This window comes from Vanderwaltozyma polyspora, genomic scaffold (assembly GCF_000150035.1).
Source record: "Vanderwaltozyma polyspora DSM 70294 KpolScaffold1008 genomic scaffold, whole genome shotgun sequence".
Taxonomy (NCBI): Eukaryota; Fungi; Ascomycota; class Saccharomycetes; order Saccharomycetales; family Saccharomycetaceae; genus Vanderwaltozyma; species Vanderwaltozyma polyspora.
In genome coordinates, this window is record NW_001834623.1 from 19,765 (window position 1) to 41,464 (window position 21,700).

General features: G+C 32.2%; 8 protein-coding genes and 1 non-coding gene across 9 annotated transcripts; 6 read left to right on the forward strand and 3 right to left on the reverse strand.

Annotated features, from left to right (window-relative positions):
* Window positions 1-1,382: 1,382 nt before the first annotated feature.
* Window positions 1,383-4,091, forward strand: LEU3 (leucine-responsive transcriptional regulator LEU3; the record flags this gene model as incomplete). Its single annotated transcript, XM_001643483.1, has 1 exon — window positions 1,383-4,091. The coding sequence occupies one exon, from the start codon at window positions 1,383-1,385 to the stop codon at window positions 4,089-4,091; it is 2,709 nt and encodes a 902-aa protein (XP_001643533.1).
* A 459-nt stretch (window positions 4,092-4,550) lies between these two features.
* Kpol_1008p14 (eukaryotic translation initiation factor 2 subunit gamma) lies at window positions 4,551-6,134 on the forward strand (the record flags this gene model as incomplete). Its single annotated transcript, XM_001643484.1, has 1 exon — window positions 4,551-6,134. The coding sequence occupies one exon, from the start codon at window positions 4,551-4,553 to the stop codon at window positions 6,132-6,134; it is 1,584 nt and encodes a 527-aa protein (XP_001643534.1).
* Window positions 6,135-6,370: 236 nt separating this feature from the next.
* Window positions 6,371-8,110, reverse strand: ORC4 (origin recognition complex subunit 4; the record flags this gene model as incomplete). The annotated part of the gene is made up of 1 exon (XM_001643485.1): window positions 6,371-8,110. The coding sequence occupies one exon, from the start codon at window positions 8,108-8,110 to the stop codon at window positions 6,371-6,373; it is 1,740 nt and encodes a 579-aa protein (XP_001643535.1).
* A 1,913-nt stretch (window positions 8,111-10,023) lies between these two features.
* Window positions 10,024-14,280, forward strand: MMS1 (Mms1p; the record flags this gene model as incomplete). The annotated part of the gene is made up of 1 exon (XM_001643486.1): window positions 10,024-14,280. The coding sequence occupies one exon, from the start codon at window positions 10,024-10,026 to the stop codon at window positions 14,278-14,280; it is 4,257 nt and encodes a 1,418-aa protein (XP_001643536.1).
* A 907-nt stretch (window positions 14,281-15,187) lies between these two features.
* Kpol_1008p17 (Rho family protein) lies at window positions 15,188-15,817 on the forward strand (the record flags this gene model as incomplete). The annotated part of the gene is made up of 1 exon (XM_001643487.1): window positions 15,188-15,817. The coding sequence occupies one exon, from the start codon at window positions 15,188-15,190 to the stop codon at window positions 15,815-15,817; it is 630 nt and encodes a 209-aa protein (XP_001643537.1).
* A 636-nt stretch (window positions 15,818-16,453) lies between these two features.
* Window positions 16,454-17,269, reverse strand: MET16 (phosphoadenylyl-sulfate reductase (thioredoxin); the record flags this gene model as incomplete). The annotated part of the gene is made up of 1 exon (XM_001643488.1): window positions 16,454-17,269. One exon carries the CDS (start codon window positions 17,267-17,269, stop codon window positions 16,454-16,456), a length of 816 nt encoding a protein of 271 aa, XP_001643538.1.
* A 710-nt stretch (window positions 17,270-17,979) lies between these two features.
* On the forward strand, window positions 17,980-18,423 carry NUT2 (mediator complex subunit NUT2; the record flags this gene model as incomplete). Its single annotated transcript, XM_001643489.1, has 1 exon — window positions 17,980-18,423. The coding sequence occupies one exon, from the start codon at window positions 17,980-17,982 to the stop codon at window positions 18,421-18,423; it is 444 nt and encodes a 147-aa protein (XP_001643539.1).
* A 325-nt stretch (window positions 18,424-18,748) lies between these two features.
* On the reverse strand, window positions 18,749-18,822 carry Kpol_1008trna1. Its single transcript has one exon. It is a non-coding gene; the product is annotated as a tRNA-Ile (tRNA).
* Window positions 18,823-19,628: 806 nt separating this feature from the next.
* ATG18 (phosphoinositide binding protein ATG18) lies at window positions 19,629-21,377 on the forward strand (the record flags this gene model as incomplete). The annotated part of the gene is made up of 1 exon (XM_001643490.1): window positions 19,629-21,377. One exon carries the CDS (start codon window positions 19,629-19,631, stop codon window positions 21,375-21,377), a length of 1,749 nt encoding a protein of 582 aa, XP_001643540.1.
* Between the last annotated feature and the right edge of the window lie 323 nt (window positions 21,378-21,700).

A 21,700-nucleotide genomic window follows, 5' to 3' on the forward strand; every position in this document is an offset into this window, starting at 1 on the left:
AACGCATTAAATAATTGTTAGCGTGGGTATGTTTCGAATTCGTGCTATGATGGTAAAAAGGCACAACTATAGGATAAGCGTCCCTCACCATCTCAGGGAGGAGAGCCAAAACTTTTGTTTGTTTTCTTGGGCGAAAGGGGTTCTCGTTTTTTTATTGGTTGAAGGGGCCACTTTTATTTTGGAGGGTTTTATGCCCAAAGGGGGGAATTAAGCAGGGTTTAACATTTTCTTAAACTAAATCTTAACCCCTAACCTCTTTTCTTATGAGACCGTAATTAAAATTTTCTCTTCCTTAAACTTCGGGATTCCATGTCAAAAATATTGTTCCAATAGGTTTCCCAATTAGGGTAAAGGCTTAACAAAGCCAATCCCTTTATTTGGTATTTTATTGGAAGGCAAAATGGAGTTAAGGCTTGGTTTGTCAAGCCCTAAGCTGCCATCTTTGGAAAACAGACACCCACAACAAATTGACATTTCTGAGGGATTCTTAAATTTTTTCCATACACCCATTTTTCTTTCTTTCTTAAACTAAAAAACAAAATACCCTTCCTCAATTGCAGTTCTAAGGGTAATGACAGTATAGATGGTTAATGGCTGATGATGAGCACACTGGCCTTGTTATTTTCGGGAAGGATCAACTACTAACAGAATGGAGCTTCCAAATTTAATGAAAGAAAACTCATCTCCTTTTATATGGCAGCTGGTCGAGATGAGATCAAAATTTTTTTCTTTTTTTTTCCGAAATGAGTTTAGTTTCCTTTTATTGTGCTTCTTCTCCGCTATTTTCTTCGCACTTTTTTTTCAAAATTCGAAATTCGAAATTCGAAATTCGAAATGGCCCATTCCAGTCGTATACGAACGTTCTTTAACCAATAGCCAGCCAGCCAGCCAGCCAAGTTCTCCCAAGGTCAGACTGCCAAACCACCAGACTACCAACCATCTTTAAAAAGCTTTCAGAAGCATCGATATTGAGTAAATGGCGATGATGATGATGACTGAATTCGAAGGGAAGACAAGATGAATTGGACAGGAGATGAACACACATTTTATAGATCAGTCATAAAAGAATGGGATTCAGGTTAAGGTAAATTTGATTTGGAAGAGATTATGATTGTTTAGTTTGTAGCTGTTATTACCTTCAGTGGTAGTTGTTGGAGTGGTTTGTCTAAAACCTTTGCATTTTAATTCTACTTTTTTTTTTTTTACCTTTGATCGTGTTTAATTAATTGACTAGTGGTTACAGGACATTGAATTGTAAAATAAGCTTTTAATTTGTAGGTTTAGAAAGGCAAGATACTGGCAAGAAGAGTAGTAATTGTATTTTAGGGGTATATATTGAAACTATTATCCATATATGTTTGTGATATATTTCATATATTGATATGAATTCAGATAATGGTATATATGCAATGGATGTCGGTCAATATATTGCAGGGATCGATTCAGAGTACAGTAATAATGGTACCCCAGTGAACAATAGTAATAGAGAGGGCAATAACATTGAAAATGGGGATACTAGTATTGTAGGAACAGTTAGAAGGAAAAAATTTGCTTGTGTGGAGTGTAGACAACAAAAATCAAAATGTGATGCTGTGGAAAGGGCACCTGATCCATGCACCAAATGTTCAAAGAAAGGTTTGCAATGTATTTTGAAAAAAGATTATAGAAGAACTTATAAAAGAGCTCGAAATCAAGCTATCGAACAAAGATTCAAAGAATTAACAAAAACTTTGAGTAATCTAAGTGCTGATGAAATTATGAAAAAAATTGAAGAAGAACAGATGAATTTATTAGATTCAAGAAATTTTACAAAGGATAAAGTTGAAAAATTGAGGTTAGCAAATTTAGATGCTCCAATTCAAGAAGGTCTTGATAAATCTGCTTACTTCAATACAGCTAATACTAATCCAAAAGAACAAGAACAACATGATCAAGAAAGAAAAAATATCATTATAGAATCATATAAAATGACAAAAGATCAATTACAATGTCAGCCAAAATCTTTAGGTGATATTTATATGAGTAGTGAAGAAATTTCAGAATTATTCGAAGAATTTGCTACTAAATACCATCCTTTCCTTCCCGTAGTTGACCTTTCTAAAGGTGCTGAAAGAATATATAATTTGTCACCATGTTTGTTTTGGGTAATACTATTAATTGGTCTACGACGTAAATTCAAATCTGCTGAATTAATGAAAAAATTATCTGAATCAGTAAAATCAATTCTAGCTGAAATTACAATTTCTCCAATTATAAGATATACACCAACCGACAATGAAGAACCTATATTAAACGTTGCATCGGTTTACTCTGTACAAGCGTTCTTATTGTATACTTTTTGGCCCCCACTGACATCTTCATTAAGTGCAGATACATCTTGGAATACAATCGGTACTGCAATGTTCCAAGCTGTTAGAGTAGGTCTTAACGTTGCGGAATTCTCAAAGGAATATGACACTATAAATTCTGAACTGAGAAATGAAAAAGTACGAACATGGATTTCTTGTAATATTGTATCCCAAATAATAGCATCATCATTTGGGTTTCCAGCATATGTTTCATTCGATCATACTGTAATCAATGCAACTCGGACTTCTTTATCTTCAAATACTTCAAACCAGTACATACCAACTGCAATCAAACAAATGGCTGAAATTGCACATTTTGAAAATGAAATCATTACTACTATTAATTCAAATCCATCTGAGACATTTGGTTTAGTAGGTGCAGATGAAAAGCAGTCTCTTCTAAATGTGCTAGGTCAACATTTGAATCAAGTTGAATTAAAACTAAAAGAAAGCAATATAGATGATATAAGGAAATTTCTATTACTTGTGACAAAAGTTCATTTATTGACATATTATTTCACTGACGCAACGATGAGTGATAGTGATTTGGACAATGATAAAAATGCATTGAGTAGTTCACCATTAAACTTTGAGTCCAAACGGGGTTTGGTTAAAACATATAATGCTGCTATTTCTTTGCTATCTCATGCAAATAGAATGTGGCAATATGATGCCATAATTATAAAATACTTTCCTGGTGTATTTGTATTGAATATTTGGCAAGCAGCATGTGTGGTTAGTAAACTCTCCCACTCTTCTTTGTCATCTGTTCTGGATGTTTCGAAAGGCAGAGAAGTTTATCAAAAAGCTGTAATGTTGACATTTAATGCCTCTGTCTTGAAACATGATATGGCATATAGATCTTCAGGTATTATGAGAAGTATTTGGAGTTTATTTTCAAATATGTCAGAAAGATGGAAACAGGAGAATTTACGCGACAATGAACTTATTCAAAAAGACTTTAATTTAGGGCTGATTATTAAATCAAGAATGTCAGTAAGTGTATTCTTTGACTGTCTCTATATTCTAAAGCAAAAATGTGGGATGGCGAAATTGGAAAGAGAAAAGGAACAAAAATCAGAATATTATGATGAGGAAGATGAAGCCCTCTATTCTAAAGCAAAGAAAGGCACTGATAATACTGAGATTTTGAAAAATGGAAATGATAAAAAGCTGCTAGGATTAAAAGATCCTGAAGAAAAAGCAAGAAAAATTATTAGAACCGTTCCATTGGATCCTCACCCTATTAATGCCAGTACTATAAGCAGTGAAGGTGCAATCGGGACACCAAATAGTGATACTGAAGGTTTGTCCTTGAAGCGAATCCTAAATGTCAGATCGCCATATACAGGAAGAGTTAATAACCTACCGGTAAGAGCATCGACAACTTCACCTCAACTTAATAGTTTTAATAACAAAAATAATAATAATGGTGAAGTATCCAATATTGAACAAAAAGGATCGATAACGTCAGCACCAGCAACAGTGACATCAATAGCTCAGGTCCCAATGGATATATTAGACCGTCAAAGAATAAATATAATTGGTGATGTCCCTCCTTTACAGGCAACTGGAGAAACACCCTCTAATGACATAAATACTTTAATAAACCAGAATTCTTCACAAATTTTAAAGGACTCGCCAAATTCCATCATGGGATCTTGGGATAACTGGGAATCAGATCTTGTTTGGAAAGATGTCGACATGTTGATGAATGAATTCGCTTTCTATCCTTCGTTATGAAACTAGTATATATAATCTACTTTGTATATATCTATATATATCTATATATATATATATATATTGGATATCTAATTGTAATTATAATATGTGCATGAAAGTGGCATTTGTGTGTGTATCAGTTCATCTAAGTATGAACCTTACTTATGGTCAGATACATATATTATGGTTTGTTATATGTGCGGTGTAAAGGTGTTGGTATCAAAAGTTTCGAAACCTTAGTTATGAAAAATTCTAATAAGAAGAAGTTGACAGCAGTAGTTTAAGATACTAGATGATTAAGACCTTTAAAGGATTCAAAAGGGAATCATTAAGTGTTTTGATCTTTTGCTATTAGTATTTTCTTAACTTTCAGTTCTTTCCGTTGGAGTTTTCATTGTATAGTAGTGATTATATTGTCCAGAATAATAGAAGGTCAGTGTTTGTTAAGATCCTGGGAAGCATTTTAGTTAAATTAAAAGGATGACAGATTTTCAAGATAGAGAGCCAACCATTATTATCAATGGTAATTTGGATGTTGAGGAGGATGTTGTATATGAGCATGACGTAGAAATGGAACTAGATTCTGCTGTTCAAGAAGAAGAGGAAGAAGAAGAGAAGCCAAAGAAGAAAGTTATGTTTACTGGTGTTGATGAAGAAGCTGATGAAGAACAAAGAAAACGTGAATTCGAAGAAGGTGGTGGTTTACCTGAACAACCTGAAAACCCTGATTTTACAAAATTGAATCCATTGTCTGCTGATATTATTAATAGACAAGCTACAATTAACATTGGTACTATTGGTCATGTTGCTCACGGTAAGTCTACTGTTGTTAGAGCCATTTCTGGTGTTCAAACTGTTCGTTTCAAAGATGAATTGGAACGTAATATTACTATTAAGCTGGGTTATGCTAATGCAAAAATATATAAATGTCAAAATCCAGAATGTCCAGAACCAGACTGTTACAGATCATTCAAATCTGACAAAGAAATTCATCCAAAATGTCAAAGACCAGGCTGTGATGGTCGTTACGAATTAGTTCGTCATGTCTCTTTCGTTGATTGTCCAGGTCACGATATTTTAATGAGTACTATGTTGTCTGGTGCTGCTGTCATGGATGCTGCTTTGTTATTAATTGCCGGTAATGAATCTTGTCCTCAACCTCAAACTTCTGAACATTTGGCTGCTATTGAAATTATGAAATTGAAACATGTTATTATTTTACAAAACAAAGTCGATTTAATGAGAGAAGAAAGTGCATTGGAACACGAAAAATCTATTTTGAAGTTTATCAGAGGTACTATTGCTGATGGTGCTCCAATTGTTCCAATCTCTGCTCAATTGAAATACAACATCGATGCAGTCAATGAATTTATTGTTAAGACAATTCCAGTCCCACCAAGAGATTTCATGATCTCTCCACGTTTGATCGTTATTCGTTCATTTGATGTTAACAAGCCTGGTACTGAAATTGATGGTTTAAAGGGTGGTGTTGCTGGTGGTTCTATCTTGAACGGTGTCTTCAAATTAGGCGATGAAATCGAAATTAGACCTGGTATTGTCACTAAGGATGATAAAGGTAAAATTCAATGTAAGCCAATTTTCTCTAACATTGTATCTTTATTTGCTGAACAAAATGATTTAAAATTCGCAGTCCCTGGTGGTTTGATTGGTGTTGGTACTAAAGTTGATCCAACATTATGTAGAGCAGATCGTTTAGTTGGTCAAGTGGTTGGTGCTAAAGGTCATCTACCTAGTATTTACACAGATATTGAAATTAATTATTTCTTATTGCGTCGTTTGTTAGGTGTCAAAACAGATGGTCAAAAGCAGGCTAAAGTTAGAAAATTGGAACTAAATGAAGTGCTGATGGTTAATATTGGTTCGACTGCCACAGGTGCTCGTGTTGTCGCTGTTAAAGCGGATATGGCTAGATTACAATTAACATCCCCAGCTTGTACAGAAGTTAATGAAAAGATTGCTTTATCTAGACGTATAGAGAAGCATTGGCGTTTAATTGGTTGGGCTACAATTAAAAAGGGTACCACGTTGGAACCAATTGCTTAAGTTTATCAAATGTCGTGTATAAATTACTAAGTGCGTAAAATAGAATAAAATAAAATAAAATAGAATATAACAAAACAAAAAGAATAATATAATACAGTATAATATAATATTACAACTTAATCGAGATTGTTGATAAATAGATATATATTAACATTAGACATTGTATATAATAACAATTATTATCTCTATATTGTCCAATAAATGAGAATTAATCTAGATGACATAGCAAATATTATTCATAACTGAGTCCATGAATAATACAATGAAGATTTAGGTATTGTTTTCCTTAATTCATGCAAGGTAACTTGTGACTGGAAAATTCTTAGATCAAATGGTATAGTAGATCCATGGAATTGATAATTACTTGCGTAGAATACGGCGATTGCAGTTTCTCTAAGACCTAGATCACCTTTCTCAGTTAGAAAGTTTAATGAGATAAGTGACTCCCATACATTTTTTAGGTCATTTTTGCTCCAAATCTTTGTAGTGTTATCAAAATTGATGGTTTTACCATTTGCCGCTGAAGGTGCTAGCGTTGGGATTTTGGCATTTAAAATTTTAATCATATCGACGTATTCAGCATAAGCTAAATTAAAATTAAATGTCTCATCTCTTGATCTTAAACTAACTCTTGCAATTGAAATTAAGAATGCTAGTTCTAGATCTGATAATGAACTTATTTTCTTTACCAACGAATCATCCATTTGATTCATATCATATCTGTTTAATACATTATAACTTTTAAAGTATTCACATAAGGAAGAAAATGATGTTGCTCTAAAAATGGTTGGTACTAGAGAGTGTCTTAAATGTACAATGGAATTATATAATTCGTAGTCTTTTTTGACTAGTTTTGACAGAGGTGAGGATCCATTTTTTAACTCGCCAGATATAAATGTATTCCATTGCTGTGAATATTCGAAAGCATTTAACTTATGTACTTTTAATAATTCTTCTGTAGTATCTGTGAATTGTTGTAAACTTTCTATCTGTGGCATATATAATATTCTTTGGGAAAATCTTGACTTTACTCTTTTTTCAAAGTATTCTAATATGTTTAACTTTGTTGTACAACCAAATATACAAACTGGGACCCTAGAATGTTCAACCATATCAAATAAGTTATATAATAAAGTTTGTCTTACAGGACCAGCAAATGTATCGATTTCATCGAAGATGAAGACGACAGTTATTTTAGTATTGGAGCTATGTTTTGACGATTTTGAAGTATCTAGAACTCTCAAAATTTTTTCGAAAACTTCAGTTAATGAACCGCTACTAATTGTAGCTTCTTCTTCTTCTTCTGACTTTTTTTTATCTTTCTTTCTACCATGAATTTTATATAATTGATTCTCTAATTGAGTAGCAATACCTTTGATTGCAGTTGATTCAGAATGAATAAACCCATTTAATTTAATCGTTATAAATTGTTGTTTATAGTTTTCCGACAATTTTTTTATCTGGTGATTTAATAGAAAACTTTTATAACTTTTTCTTGGTCCTATAAGTATGCATGAGTGTGATTCTTTTTGAATTATTGATTGTTTTAATATTCTATCAATTTCAGATTCAGTATCTTTTAAATATGTAAAAATATGTGTATCTGGTAGAGGTAATGTATGATATATTTGCTTTAATAAATATTCCTTCAATTTCATAAAGTCAGATTCTACATTCGCATGTGTATTTGAAATCAAACTTGAAGGGCTAGATTCCATATCCTTTTTCGTAGTTGCCTCATTTTCTTGATCCATGTTATTTGTTGTCACCTTGCTCTTTTTTAAATTATTTGAAATATCACCATCTTTATTATCATAATCTGTGTCCTCTGAATTACGTTTGATCGGTATCAGACTAATGTTTTTCAAAATATTAGATTGTTCATGATCGACTTTTATATCATCGATGATCTTATTCGAATCAACTTTTCCCTTGGACTTCCTTAATGGACCAAACTCAGAATCAACCTTATCCATCTTCCTTTTAATTAGTCAATACAATAATTATTGTTTAATTCGAATAGAGATCCAAAGATACCATGTAATATCCCAAAATATAAGTAGAAGATGTGAAATTATTAGTTGTCTACCGCAGCAGTACAAAATTGGCAGACACTTTATGAATTGATTTTAAAATACTCGATCAGACTCAATTCGATGATAACTAGATTCGATGCACTGTTGTTAGATGAAATGAATCTTCTCAATTGTAGCTCTCGATTCCCGATTTCAAATGATAAATACATATTGCTACTTCAGTTTGGCAGCAGTTAAGTTAAGTTAAGTTTAAAACTCTAAAGAAAAATATGTGTATCACGTGATTTGTTATATATTCAAATAGCATCGCTATAAGGAATACATATCTAATACAGCATATAACAGGAGAATTCAACAGCTAAAGGTTTAATGATGGTATTTGGTATCTCTTCAACTAGGATGCTCACTTCATGCATCCTGTAGTAATATATCACTGCTAATTATTTAATTAAATTGATACCATTTCTTTAATATCTTTTTTGCTTGGTTATGGATTCTATCCAATAATGGCGATTCTCATGAACTCATTGCAATTACTACATTACCACAATTGGAAATTCATGTGAATATAAAGTACTCTCCATTTTTTATATTTCTTCTTTTTAGTCCTCCCCATCATTCAATATCACTTTGATGACCAAAATATATCTTGTAAAGACTTACAAAGCTAATCTACAGTCAGTCTTGAATATAAATGCAACTATCAAATCATTAATAAATTCCAAAACACAACAACACATTTCCCAAACCCACTCAGGGCCTTGACACATTGATTTTGGTTGTATAGATTGTGTTTGTTAATCTTTCTTGATCCTGTTAAATAACTTTCAAATGAAGTTATAAAGCTGATTTTATATAGCTTTAAAAAGAACGATTGGGCGGCTAACTATAATCTTTTAACAACCATTTGATTATAAAAAGAAGCAAAACAAAAGAGAGGAAATTAATGTAACTAGTTCCTCCTAATTTGTTGGAATTCACAAATATTTTGACCTCGTTGAGGATTCAATGTTATTGAAACAAGATCGTCAGTTTGACAATGGATATTTAAGAGATATATCTGTTGGAGAGATGAGAAGATATACATATACTTTAAATAAAAGGCCCTTTTAAATAGTATATGATTGGAAAATGGTAATTAATGTTGAATGTGTAGGATACACATGTTGTATATTTTGTTGTCGACTGTACTTTGGCTATTATTTTAGAGTCAACTATTATCTGGAACCTTACTTATAAGTCTATATATTAAGGAATTATCAGTAAACAAGTTCAAACTACATTTGATTTGATTTAGTAGGTTACGGAAAGATATTATATTATGATTTGAGTATGCAATGTTGGTTTAGCTCACTGCAATGAGCGAAGGATTATAATATTATGGATTGTGTTTGCCAGAGAATTGAGACGGTAGTATAACTGTGAAAAGGCATTCCCAGATATATATATGTTATGTATATATCCCGTGGTTTGTATCCATAAGGTTAATAATGGAATATTTATAGATGTTCTCTTAATATATCTTAATTCTGGTTAAAATTCTCTAAATTGGCTATATCACAGAAAAGGTATATTGAAATATTCATTTAATCGATGCCCGAACAAAAACTATATGAAATGTAATTTTAATGATTAAAAGTTGTAAATACCTTAAAATGCAGTACCAATTAGAATGATAAAGACGCTATAAGTATGGTGTTTACTTGTGTAGTTCAAGTTATTGCCTTCCAAGTTATTGAGATCATTGGTAAAAAAACATTGTACTTAAGTGAGAGTTCATCTCTATATGGATCACTTAGTTTTTTAGATTGATATATTGGACAGGGTCTGGTAAGAAACTGACATACATTGAGATGAATATATTAACAAGTCCAGATAATATAAATGACTTTAATGTGGAGAAATTTGTTGAGAAAAGATGGTTATCTGATATAAGGGAATTGGATTTAGAAACGAATAAGTGGGAAATATTGAAAAGTCCATCTTTTAAAAATAAAAAGAAGTTGTTTGAAAATATATATCCACATTTCGATTTTATAGAAAAGAGAGATGGTAGAATACCTCGATTCTGTTTACGTATGAGAGTCACGAAGAGCAAGACAAAACACCAAGAATTACTAAATGGATTGAGGACTAGAATAGGTAAAACAGAACCTGAATATTATTCAAAAAACAAGGCCAGGGTGTCTGATATTTTTGGCTTACAAAGGGACTCTGAAACATTGGATGACTCAGAAATTGATATGCTCATGCAAAGAAAAAGTAGACCCATAGAAGAAGAACTACTAGGTCAAAATCAAGAAGATAAAAAGATTGAAAGCGGTCCATACTCTCCTTTAATGGAAACAGATGATGAAAGTTTTGAGGAAGATACAGAACAAGAATTAGATGGTTTTAAAGAAACTTACTTACTAGTATCGGAGAATTCTATATTTGAAGTAGGAAGTTTAAAAATGCAACTTTTTAAGTATGGCATCAATGACTGTAAAATATATGAAAACGCATTTGATCAAAACCTAAATAATGGTATATTAGTATTGGAAAATAATGGCATTTTACTAAATTTGATTCCTAATTCAGACGATCTGAGTAAATTAATATTATTACAATATTGGACATTAGGTAATGGCTGTTTGAGTAATTCTAAATGGACTTTGGTTTTGAATGATTTCGATAATTCACAATTCATTGCCGTGAATAAGGAATTAGGGAAACTAAAATTCTTCCAATTCAAAAATGAATTAAATTTTCAATTGGTGAATAACTTGGATTTGGAGAATACAAAAATAATAGATTGTGTATTTTTACAAAATATTACACTGCACTCAGAGAAAAAACATTACATAGTATTCGCACCAATGATTCGATTTGGGAGAATAGCTTATATTTGCATAGAGTGGGATAGTTCAGAACCAAAATCGAAATCTGTTCATCAATTAACGTTACTGAATACTAACGAACCTCTCAAATGTATCCCAATTGGATCTAATAATGTATTGGTCTATTCGGTTGATTCAATCTCTTTAGTGTCTGCAAATCAGATTATGTCAGGTGAAACTTCCTTTGAGAATTTTAGATATAAGCAGCTACGTGGCTTGAAATCATTCTTTCAAGCGCCACTCTTAGTAAATAAATTGAAAATTATTGATGAATCAAGATTTGAGAATGCAGAATACTGTACATTGATGTTTACTGGATCAGGAAACATATGCATGGCTGTCATGTTTCCCGATAACTTAGTCAAGTTCTTTTACTTAACAAAATTTAAAGGGCTTCTAAATGTTTGTCCAGTTAAATCAGAAATCAATTTAAATCCAGAATCCAATTTTTATGAAATTATTGTCATTAGTTTTGGTCGCACTTTGACTTTAACCGTTGATTTGTCACAGTTGTATGAACTAACGGAACAAAAATTAAATAGATCGAATATGTCACTAAATGGTATAGTGAAAAAACACACTTTGGATAGCTCTAGTGAATTAAATACAGATTTATTATGTGTTCCCTCTAGATCAAATTTTAAGTGTTCTGAATTATGGTTAACCTCTTCAATGGCAATTTCCAACTTGAGTATGAGAACTGGAATAAGGAAAGTCCATACTCATTTTAAGCTCCATCAATTCCAAATATTTAATCGATTCTTTGTAATCAATCATAATAATATTCCCGATGATTTTAAAGATAAAATATTTGATAGCATTACCAGTTTGGAATATAAAAAAAGTTGCTTAATAGTAGCAACTGATTCTATTTCTGTTTCAAGAGCATATATATTAGAGATTTCTAATGAAAGGCCTCAGTTGATAGATATGGATGATCTTCTATGTGAAACGAGTTGTGGAACTCTAGCATTTTATTTCACTAAAGCTAGAATGGTTCAAATTTCTACAAAAGCAGTGTATGTTGATTCCTTAGATGAAGATGATTTGACGAAAAAATCGTTTTCCCCATCATGGGAATTAGAAGGAACAACTTATTGGGGAAATGAATGTATTGTTTGGAATAAGGAGAAGGATCAAGTTTGGCATATCGATGATATTGAAGAGTTAGGAGATAAAAGTGAATTTAAGGAGTTTGCCAATTTAAAAAATTTTACTAAAGCAGTTTTCCAGGATTTTGTACTTTTATCAGAGAAGTCTATCGCATTGAAAATAAATGATCATTTGTGTATAGTGCGATCAAAAAACCTTGAGGAGATTAAAAATAATAAAAATGAAGATTTTTTTAAGGTATTAAGTGAGGATGGCACTAGATTTGTGCAATTGGAATATAATAAAATTTCTTATCTCATAGACGGACCTAAAGTCATTTATTTTAAGGATAATGATAGCATCGTAGTGTCGACCAATTTAAAATCAGATTTCACTTATACCTGGAAAGGACACGGATTTGGAGTCAGTAAGATTCGAAAAGTTAGTAAGAATAACTATCTGATTTTTTCATCTTCTAGAATTGCAGTAGTATATCTTGAAAATGAAGAAAATTCATACCATTACGAATTAAAAGTTCCTTATTCAGGTAAGTTTAATCCAATATTAGACATAAGAGTCGATGATTCATCAAAAATGTTCTATGTTCTTTTTGCTGACGGACTTCACGTTTTAGATCCAGCATATTTTACCTTTAATTTGTCCAATTTTTTATTAAAATCTACAAGAAGCTTACTAAAGAAATTTATTTATGTGGAAAAAATGAACAGATTGATCGTTACAAATATCCAATCCAATGAGTGGGATTGTGTGAAGCTTGCAGACGGTAAAAGTGTATCTTTAGATGCTACGGTATTGATGAATATAGGTGGTTCAAAACTTACCAATGTATTGGAATTGCCTTCTCAAAAAGGTTCGAACACCATTTTGCTTCTCGTTAGTTTTGAGTCTGCAATAAAATTAGTTAAACTCGATCCAAGGCGTGGTGGGATTGATATAACGGAGCTGAACTGTTACAGTTTTGATCTAAAAATCAATAACAAGATAATTGTAAAACCAAATGGAAATATTTATATTTTTGCCAATGGCTCATTTCCAAGTTATGATAGGAATATTTCTAATGATCCTTCAACTGTTGTAATGGATAAACTTTATTGTTTCAATGTTGTGGGTGAACAGTTTGTTCCTATGAAGACATTGGAATTCAATGGTAGTAGTTTGGTAACTGATTTTGATGTGTGTGGTGAAAATATTATATTTACTACGAGTAAGTGGAATAAGTTGTATGGCTTTAGAAATTTTAGTAAAAGCTGTGCCTCTGGAGAGTTGGAGTTACTTGAATTTATAATACCTCTGAGCTCATATATTATTAAAATAAAATCAATTGATGAAAATTGTTTTGTTGTTGCTACGAGGTGTGAAGGTAGATCTGAACATGTGTCGGAACTTCTATTTTTTGATACAACTATCTTTACAGATGTGACACCTAAGGAAGATTTATCGCTATACAATGTTCAAAGAGAAGATCGTCAGCATATATTTGATGCGCCAGATAAACGCATTTCGAATGAGGATGCTTCTTATGTAGGTTATGAGAGTGGTGATAATCCCATTAATAATGACAATGGTTATCCAATAGATCTTTTTTCCGAAGAGCCGTATTTCACTGACGATGAAATTGATTGGGAAGGATATGATTACATTTCAGGAGGAGTGAGAAATACGGGAGTATCATCAAGAATTACTGAGGACAATAGGCCCGATACTAGTTCATCATATCCTTTTTCATATGTTGAAGAGCTTGAGACCCCTAGTTTGAGCACTAATTTGTGGAATCAAGTAGATAAGCTGCATTTCGAAAAAATATTAAAAGACAGGAAATATAAGCAATTTGAGGACAAAATCCTTAAGGGTAAAGACTATTATATGGTAGTTCCGATAGAGAAATTAGTCAAAAACCTTACTTATGACAAGAATGACGGGAACTTGTACGTTTTAACGCAAGATCAAACGGTTTTCCAATTCCAAAAAAACTGTCAGGCTACGAACTCAACGGTAAAGAAATACTACATACCTTCATTTAAACATAATTTCTTCAGGAATCAAATCACAGAGTCTGGTTATTGGCCAGTTTCCAATCAAGGAAGTTTCGAAAAGGATTCAGTGAACTATACTCTCTAAAATGATTTTATGAAGTTAATAGCATTAATAAAATATCATACAGACATTATTTAGATCATTATAATTATTACGAGATTAAACGAAAAACTGTTAACAACTAACAGTGCGTAATCTCAAGAGACTGTAATCCCCACAGAGGTCAATCCATTCATTCCATTATATAACTAAATACATGATCAGCATGATTATCATCACGTGATTTACCCGGATTTCGTGATTTTTCAATTTTCAACGTTTTGTTATATCGGGAGAGGGGGAAATATCACATTGAAGCAACAAGGAAATAATAACAATCAACAGTGATAATAACAATAGTAATAATAATGATATTTATAGATGAATGGTTGTAATTTATATAAAAGTAGTACTTGTTAATTGATCTAAGGTATTTATTCTGATTATTTTATATTGATTGTTTGTTTTATCCTCTTTTTTATTATTCTTTTCTCTCTCGATTGGCTAATTACTGCAAGGATTCTAATTTTACAAATTTTAACTTTTGTCTGTTTGGAAATCAAAGAAAGGGAATCAACCAAGAGATTATTGAAATTTTACTGATATACTTTTATTCTGTTTGGTTTTAGCTATTCGATTCTATTAAAATATACTATATTCTCTTTTTAATCTGTTGCTATATCTTTGGAAGTTGTGTTTAATTTGTTCATTATCGTTAAATCACAATCCCGAGTCGAGCTTTACTGTTTCAAAGATAAATAAATATACAAGGATCAAATAAAAAAAGAAAATTAAAATTTGTTTTGAGACCAATTACATATATTGCTGTACTGGACAAGGTTTCGAATTTGCATATTTATAATACTAATAATCATAATAATATTTCATAATAATCATACTATTTTTTTTGCCCATAAGAAATCATAATTTTTCATAATAAATAATAATAATAATGTCTCAACAAGTATCAAGTGTTAGAAGAAAGTTAGTTATTGTTGGTGACGGTGCCTGTGGTAAAACTTGTTTGTTGATTGTCTTTTCTAAGGGACAATTTCCAGAAGTTTATGTACCAACAGTTTTTGAAAATTATGTTGCCGATGTTGAAGTTGATGGTCGTCGTGTTGAATTAGCCCTTTGGGATACTGCAGGTCAAGAAGATTATGATAGACTAAGGCCTTTGTCATATCCGGATTCAAACGTTGTTTTAATTTGTTTCTCAATTGATTTACCAGATTCTTTGGAAAATGTTCAAGAAAAATGGATTGCAGAAGTTTTACATTTCTGTCAAGGTGTTCCAATTATTCTTGTTGGTTGTAAAGTTGATTTGAGAAATGATCCAAACACCATCAATGCATTGAGAGAAGCTGGTCAACAACCTGTTGCTACTTCCGAAGGTCAAGACGTTGCTGACCAAATTGGTGCCACCGGTTACTTTGAATGTTCAGCAAAGACTGGTTATGGTGTTAGAGAAGTATTTGAAGCCGCTACTAGAGCTTCTTTAATGGGAAAATCAAAGGAAAATGGTAAAGCTAAGAAGAATTCTTCAGATAAGAAGAAGAAGAGAAAGTGTACCGTCCTATGAAATGATTAAATTTTTGGTTTGAGTCCGTTTATTATTTGTTTAGTAAGAAAATTCCAAACTAATTGTTCTATCATCTGTATTTATTTGCAATCCAGATTACGTTAATATGGTAACTATTTGCAATCCCAACCCTTTCTCAAATGAAACCCTTTAAACTGAAATTATGTAGAATAAACTTTTGTATATTTAATTTATAATAAGTCATTCTGAAGCTTTTGTTAAAATATTGCTTGCAATCGTTAAGATCAAAATCATTATCTTGATTCTAGAACTTAGGGGATGGTGTCAGATTCTAAGTTTAGTGATAATGCTTAATAATGATCTAATCTTGTAAATAGATTCCTTTCATCAGGAGTTTAAATTTTGGTTGTATGTGAATTTTGCCTTTGTCTCTAGGAAGAGTACTCAGCTAAGAGTTTAAAAAGTTTACCTTACAAGATTGATTTTAAGAAGCGTAATGTTGTTCTTGTATGTCGGCTCTTTGTATTAAGAGAATGAGAGTTATATTAAGGATCAAAATTGAAAACATTGGTAAACCCTTAATATGTTTTAATTGATTAGGAATCCTCTTTCCTTCAAGTAACTTTTACTGCTTTTTTCTTGGAAGCTTAAACTAAATATCAATAAAAAAAAAGTCTATAAAGTTCTACTATTTTGGTCCAAAAATTTGGTAAATTTACTTGTTTCATGAATACCACATTCGGTTTTTGCTTTACCCTTCCATCTACCTGATCTTTCATCTTCACCAGCTTGAACCGGTGCTGTTGAATGGTAATCACCGATAGATCTATAACCCAAATCTACCAATTCATTATATGGGACATTGTTATCATCGATATATTTCTTAATGTCATTGAAATCCCAATTAACTAGTGGATTAATTTTCAATACTTTATTTATCTTGTCAATTTCGATGTATGGCAGCGAACTACGAGAACCACCTTGAGATCTCCTGCGACCTGTCAGCACCACGGCTACATGTAACTCTTCATAAGCTCTATGAGCAGGTTCTACTTTAACCAAGAAATCGTATTTCTCATCATCAGCCTCCCATAAGAAATCGCCATGTTTTTTAACAAAATCTTGAGAAGTTTCACAATCCTTTGGTTTAAAAATATTCACAGACTGACCATACTTTGCATAATACTTATCTTCAACTTTTTGAACCAAATCCAAAGTTTGAGGGAAATGGTACAAGGTATCTATAAAGATTAATCCTACCATCTTGTTTCCATTATATTTGGTCAATGAAGAGAGCATGTCAGTAATTGCCAAACCTGTTAGTCCAAACGCAGTTGTTTGAAACAATCCTGGAAACGTGACCAAAGCCCATTTCAAAATCTCCAAAGGAGATTCCAATTCCTTGAGAGCTCGATTCCAATGATCAATCTGTCTTTGGTTAACTACCATGCCATTATTCAACTCATACGCATCACAATTATCAGTAGTCATTGCTCAAACACACTAATTTTCCATTAAGTCGTTCCTCTGCTTCAAAATTAAGAGACTCTTGAAACCTTAAATTCCAACAGAAAATAGATCAAAAGCCCTGCCCCCCTGATCAACAAAAAATATAAACGAATACCAATTAAAATCGATCCTAACTTACATTACAACACTCCTAAACCAGACGTTTATTTTGTCGAATCAGTATCCTTACTTATATATCAATCCTCTAACGTCGTTTGATGCATTATTTAAATTGCATCATCATCACTCCACGTGAGATGGTCTAGAGACAAGTAAACCCCCAAATCAAACACCAGAACCAACTAACATTTGATATATAAACTGACCCATCAACTAGATCAACATTCCACCACTCCAATTGACCTTATTTAACCATTTAATCATAACTTTGTTCTTACCATCGACTTATTCTTTTTCTCTTAATATCATATCTCATTGATATCTTTAATTGATATCTGGATAATTTTCCATTTCCTATTTAAAAGTTCGATGCTATTTTAACACTTTTTGGATCGAAAAGTGATGTAAACTAACGACAAAAGAGGTATTAGATCGATTCATTTTGGATTCTAGAGTGCGTGTGTGTGTTTTGATTGATTTCTGTGTTTAGTTTATATTTGGTTTGGTTTTGTTTCAAGTTATTTGAAGGAGAATTTTGGAAATTTGGAATATTTTTTGATTCGTTGTTGAAAATGGTGGATGAAAGTATACTACAAGATGAATTGGCAAAGACTGAGCAACAGGTTGCTTCCATAATTGAGTCGTTCATTGAATTAGGTGTATCTGTTTATGATTTCCCTGGGACTCCAGAGGCTTCCCAAGGGATGGTGACTAATTTGAGAAGAAATGTTGATAGGTTAAAAAAATTAAATCAAAATAGTAATAGAGTTGACACACAGCTGCAGAATGTCGATATTCCGCTGGAGGTGGTGCAGTATATTGAAGATGGTAGAAATCCAGATATCTATACAAGAGAGTTTGTTGAAGCAATTAGGCGATCAAATCAATACCAAAGGGCTAAAATGCATGGTTTAAAGCAATTGAGGGACTCTTTGGCTGAAAAGATTGTAGAGGAGTTCCCAGATTTATCAGATACTGTGCAAGATATAGTGCGTAGGACTGACCCACCAGTTTAGCCTAGGTGATGGAGGAATATAGACTGTGTTATAGAATAGGCTAACTATATTATGACAGAATGGATAATGTGAACTGACTAGATTGGTTTATGGGGCGTTTAGATTGTTTTGTTTCTCGACTTATATACAGCTATAGAACTAGATAAACGATGTATAATTTAATGACTAAGACAAAAGTTGGAATTAGAGACTTACTGCTGTCGATTGGCGAAACTGGATAAGGCAAGTTGCATGTACTTATGTGAGTGTGTGAGTGTGTGAGTGTGTGAGTGTTTGTGTGCCTTTTAAGTATTCAAAAAAAATTAATAGTATATGGAAAAATAAATGGTCCCTAGCGGGATCGAACCGCTGATCTTGGCGTTATTAGCACCACGCCTTAACCAACTGGGCCAAGGGACCTTTTTATTTGTTGAAATTTGAAAATAATGAGACAACCATATTTTTAATACAGAGGAACGTGATAATCACATGATATGATTTTTAAATTACTTGAAATAAAAGGGAAAGAATATATGTAGCCCTTTATTTTCCCTGTCATTGACTAAATATCAGTATTGTTGAAGTAATAGTGATCTACTGCACCCCAAAGATACTGGCATATGCGACGAATGACAGTTTGTTCTTCCACCAAAATCAAAAAAGCCTTCTCCCAACCTGTTCAGTAACTGTAAAGCTACGCAAGCACACCTGCACACATCAAGTAAAAACCCTAATACTGAAGTCTCTCATTTATAGTCCCAAAAGGAATATTAAAGTTGCACCAGTACCAATAGTTCTTTGACTATCGGATTCGTCTCGTTTAAAAGACATCTTCTCTTTTGGATTCCCTCAGACTTCAAGTAAACTAGTCTCTTCTTTGACAAACACAAATTGTAACTCAACTCCACCATCTTCTCCCTCCTCAAATCGAGTTTACACTGTGTTCCATCCATGTTATACCCTTGATGCCAGCAACTTCAACAATTCATAAATACTTTAATCTCTTACATGATTAAGTGGTAGCGCTGCGCATATGCCCACTCTTTAATATCAACAATTTGGCGATTTAATCTTAAATTGGACAAAGAGAGAGCAAGACCATATACATTTTTAAAAAGTTAATTGTATAATAAGAAGAGTAACATTTCATGACAATACAGAAGAGCAATTGAATTTAAGACGTAATTCTAGGATAGGTGTCAGGCTATGTTTATCTAGTTGTCGTTATGTTGATTGATTATCCTCCCACCATTAATTTTATTAATTTTAATCAGACCGGTTCTTGTATTTCCATTGCTACTGATGATGGATTTAGTATTTATAATTGTGATCCCTTTGGTAAATTTTATTCTCAAAAGAAGTTGTTTCAGAAAGATGTGTCGGCATCAGATTCTGTAAATGTTACTTTGAATAATGATGGGAAAGGTGATAGTTATTCTATAGTAGAGATGTTATTTTCTACATCCCTTTTAGCAGTTGTTGGGTTGGGGGATCAACCTGCATTATCTCAAAGAAGACTAACTATGATCAATACAAAGACGTATTCAATTATATGTGAAGTTACGTTTCCGTCTGCTATTCTTTCTGTTAAAATGAATAAGTCCAGGTTAGTCGTTTTATTGAGGGATCAAATTTATATCTACGATATCAATAATATGAGGTTATTACATACTATTGAAACTACATCAAATAAATTGGGAATTATTTCGATATCGTCTTCTCCTTCTCCTGACCATAACATGTATCTGGCATATCCTTCACCTCCAAAATTCATCAACTCAGACATAAAATCGAATTTGACCACTAATAATATTTCCATTGCATCGAGCTCATCGTCTCAAGTTGAGCCGCCTTTAAATCCACAACAGAGGTCTAATTTTAGTGGGAACACGCTGGAGACTATCCAAGATGGGAAAAGCTACGATGGTAGCAATAACAGTAATAACGGTAACAATAATAATAATAATAATAATAATAATAATAATAATAATAATAATAATAATAATAATAATAATAATAATAATAATAGCAATAATGAAGAAAATTCTAATTCTAAATCATTTCAACAAACAGGCATAACCGGAAGTAGCAATAGCACCATAATGAAGAATGGTGATGTGATACTTTTCGATTTACAAACATTGCAACCTACAATGGTTATTGAAGCTCATAAAGGTCCCATTGCAGCTTTGACATTGAGTTTTGATGGTTCTCTTTTGGCAACAGCTTCCGAAAAAGGTACTATAATAAGAGTCTTCAATGTCGAAACCGGTGCTAAAATATATCAATTCAGAAGAGGTACTTATCCAACAGAAGTTTACTCATTAGCCTTTAGCAAAGATAACCAGTTTTTAGCGGCTACATCTTCAAGCAAAACTGTTCATATTTTTAAATTGGGGAAAATTATGGAAACTAGCAGTGATGATAATAATAATAACACAGATGATGATTCTTTAAATGCTGGCAATATAGATTCTGAAATTGTAACCAATCTATCATCAGAAAGCCTTACGGAGTCTCAATCTAAAGATCCGCATGTAGATACATCAAGAAGTACAGTGGGTCGTATGATCAGAAAATCGTCTCAACAATTATCTAGACAAGCAGCAAAAAAATTAGGCCAAATTTTCCCACTAAAAGTGGCATCTATCTTAGAATCTTCAAGGCATTTTGCAAGTTTCAAATTACCTACTACAGGTTCAGGCGGTGGTAATTCTACGGGTGCTGGTGGTCAGATAAAAAGCATATCGTGTTTTGGTGAAGAAATCGAATTAGATTCATCTGAATATCCTGAACTATTTAACCAAGGTCAAGATACCACGTCCAACATATCACAGTCTAAAAATCCTAAACTCATGAAGATGCAACCAATTAGAATCGTGTCCTCGGACGGTAATTATTACAACTACATTCTAGATCCAGAAAGAGGTGGTGACTGTTTATTATTGTCGCAATATTCAATCCTAACGAACTGAAAAATTATAGTGGTTGAAGCAAACAATTAAAGTAATATATATAGATATAAATATATAAATATATGCATCATCTTCAGTTTAAAATATATTTGAATATATCCTATTTTATCTGTAAGCTAAAATGTGCTTTGAATCAAAAAAAAAAATAAAAAAAAATTAACAATATTCAAGAAAACTTCATGAAATATTAACTTCTCAAGACAATCCAAAATGTCTTAAAAACCTATATCTTCATACTATTAATTATTGACAATAACTCCCCAATTATCAAACTGGATTAGTATCTAATTATCGACTCCTTTTTAAAATCTAATCGAAATTAA